Raw genomic sequence first — 1,212 nt, forward strand, 5'->3', positions numbered from 1 at the left:
ATATATATATATTACAGTGTATATATTTATATATTCTGCACACATATTCAGAATGCTGAGGTGCATGTCTATTTTATCCGGGTGCTGGAAATAGACAGGCTCCACACTGTAAAACAAACGTAACTTCCAAAAAAGTTACCACACATTATCTTTGTTTGCTGTTCCTTTATTACCATTGTAATAATTTTTATAATCATAAGAATGATTACTACAATACTAATAAAGAAGCAGCAAATCTCAAATTGCTTACATATATGTAATGCTTGCATATTTCTGTAATATCCATACAATTATAGATCAAAACTTATGTTTACCTGACACATCCAGATGCTCTAGGTTTGGGCATAATGATACCACATCAAATACTGCTTCATTTGAGATGTTGTAACAGTTAGACACTTCTAGTCTCCTCAGTTCTGGGCAGCACTGGGCAATGGTGTATAGCCCTCGGTCTGTGAGCCGCCTGCAGCCACTAACAATTACTGTCTCCAACATGAGACAGACGTTGGGTGTATCTTGACAAAGTCTACGGGTCAGCACCTTTAAGGCCCTGTCCACACTTAATGTTTCACCAGTTAGTCTTATAGTCCTCCATAGTCGAGGGTCCCAAGCTAAATTATACCAACGCCGGCAGACTCGGGCACAACGGCATAACTGGTTTGTGGGTAAGTATGAAAATATTTGGATTATGCATTGATCTGGCATTCGGTCGATGTTTGCATGGTCCTTTTGGTGTTTTGAGGCCACGCGTATCAGTGGGTGAGTAAGACATGTAGGTGGTGGGGAATGTACAATAGCCACAGTCTCTCCAGTGATGGATGATGATGATGTTGAAGATCCTCTTCCATTATGAAAGCTATGCAGGTTTTGTGGGCATATTAGTGCAGGACTTGGTGTGCTAAGTGTTCGCATACTCAAATCCGAATCTGAAAGAGACAGATATATAATATATAAAATTAGAATTTGATTGTTAATGTCTAATTTATGATGGGTTTTGATAGAAATTTTAATTTGGTAAATTCAACATTGATTGACAAAAAAGCATAGAACTGAAATAGGTTAGTACTCTGATCACAACTACATACTCTAATAGGATCAAATTGCACGGGGGTGCTGTCAGTAAATATATATATCTATCTATATCTATCTATCTATCTATCTATCTATCTATCTATCTATCTATCTATCTATCTATCTATCTATCTATGTAGA

At 37.0% G+C, this 1,212-nt stretch overlaps 1 protein-coding gene across 1 annotated transcript in view; it reads right to left on the reverse strand.

The window, feature by feature from the left end:
• The window catches only part of FBXL7 (F-box and leucine rich repeat protein 7), a 184,306-nt gene that overhangs the window by 6,562 nt on the left and 176,532 nt on the right, over positions 1 to 1,212 (reverse strand). The window contains exon 3 of the mRNA XM_018558457.1: positions 315 to 926. Within this exon, the coding sequence (XP_018413959.1) occupies positions 315 to 926 (612 nt within the window). The remainder of the gene's footprint in view (positions 1 to 314; positions 927 to 1,212) is intronic.

The sequence above is a fragment of the Nanorana parkeri genome, unplaced genomic scaffold (genome assembly GCF_000935625.1).
Source record: "Nanorana parkeri isolate BGI_ZX_2015 unplaced genomic scaffold, ASM93562v1 scaffold340, whole genome shotgun sequence".
Classification (NCBI taxonomy): Eukaryota; Metazoa; Chordata; class Amphibia; order Anura; family Dicroglossidae; genus Nanorana; species Nanorana parkeri.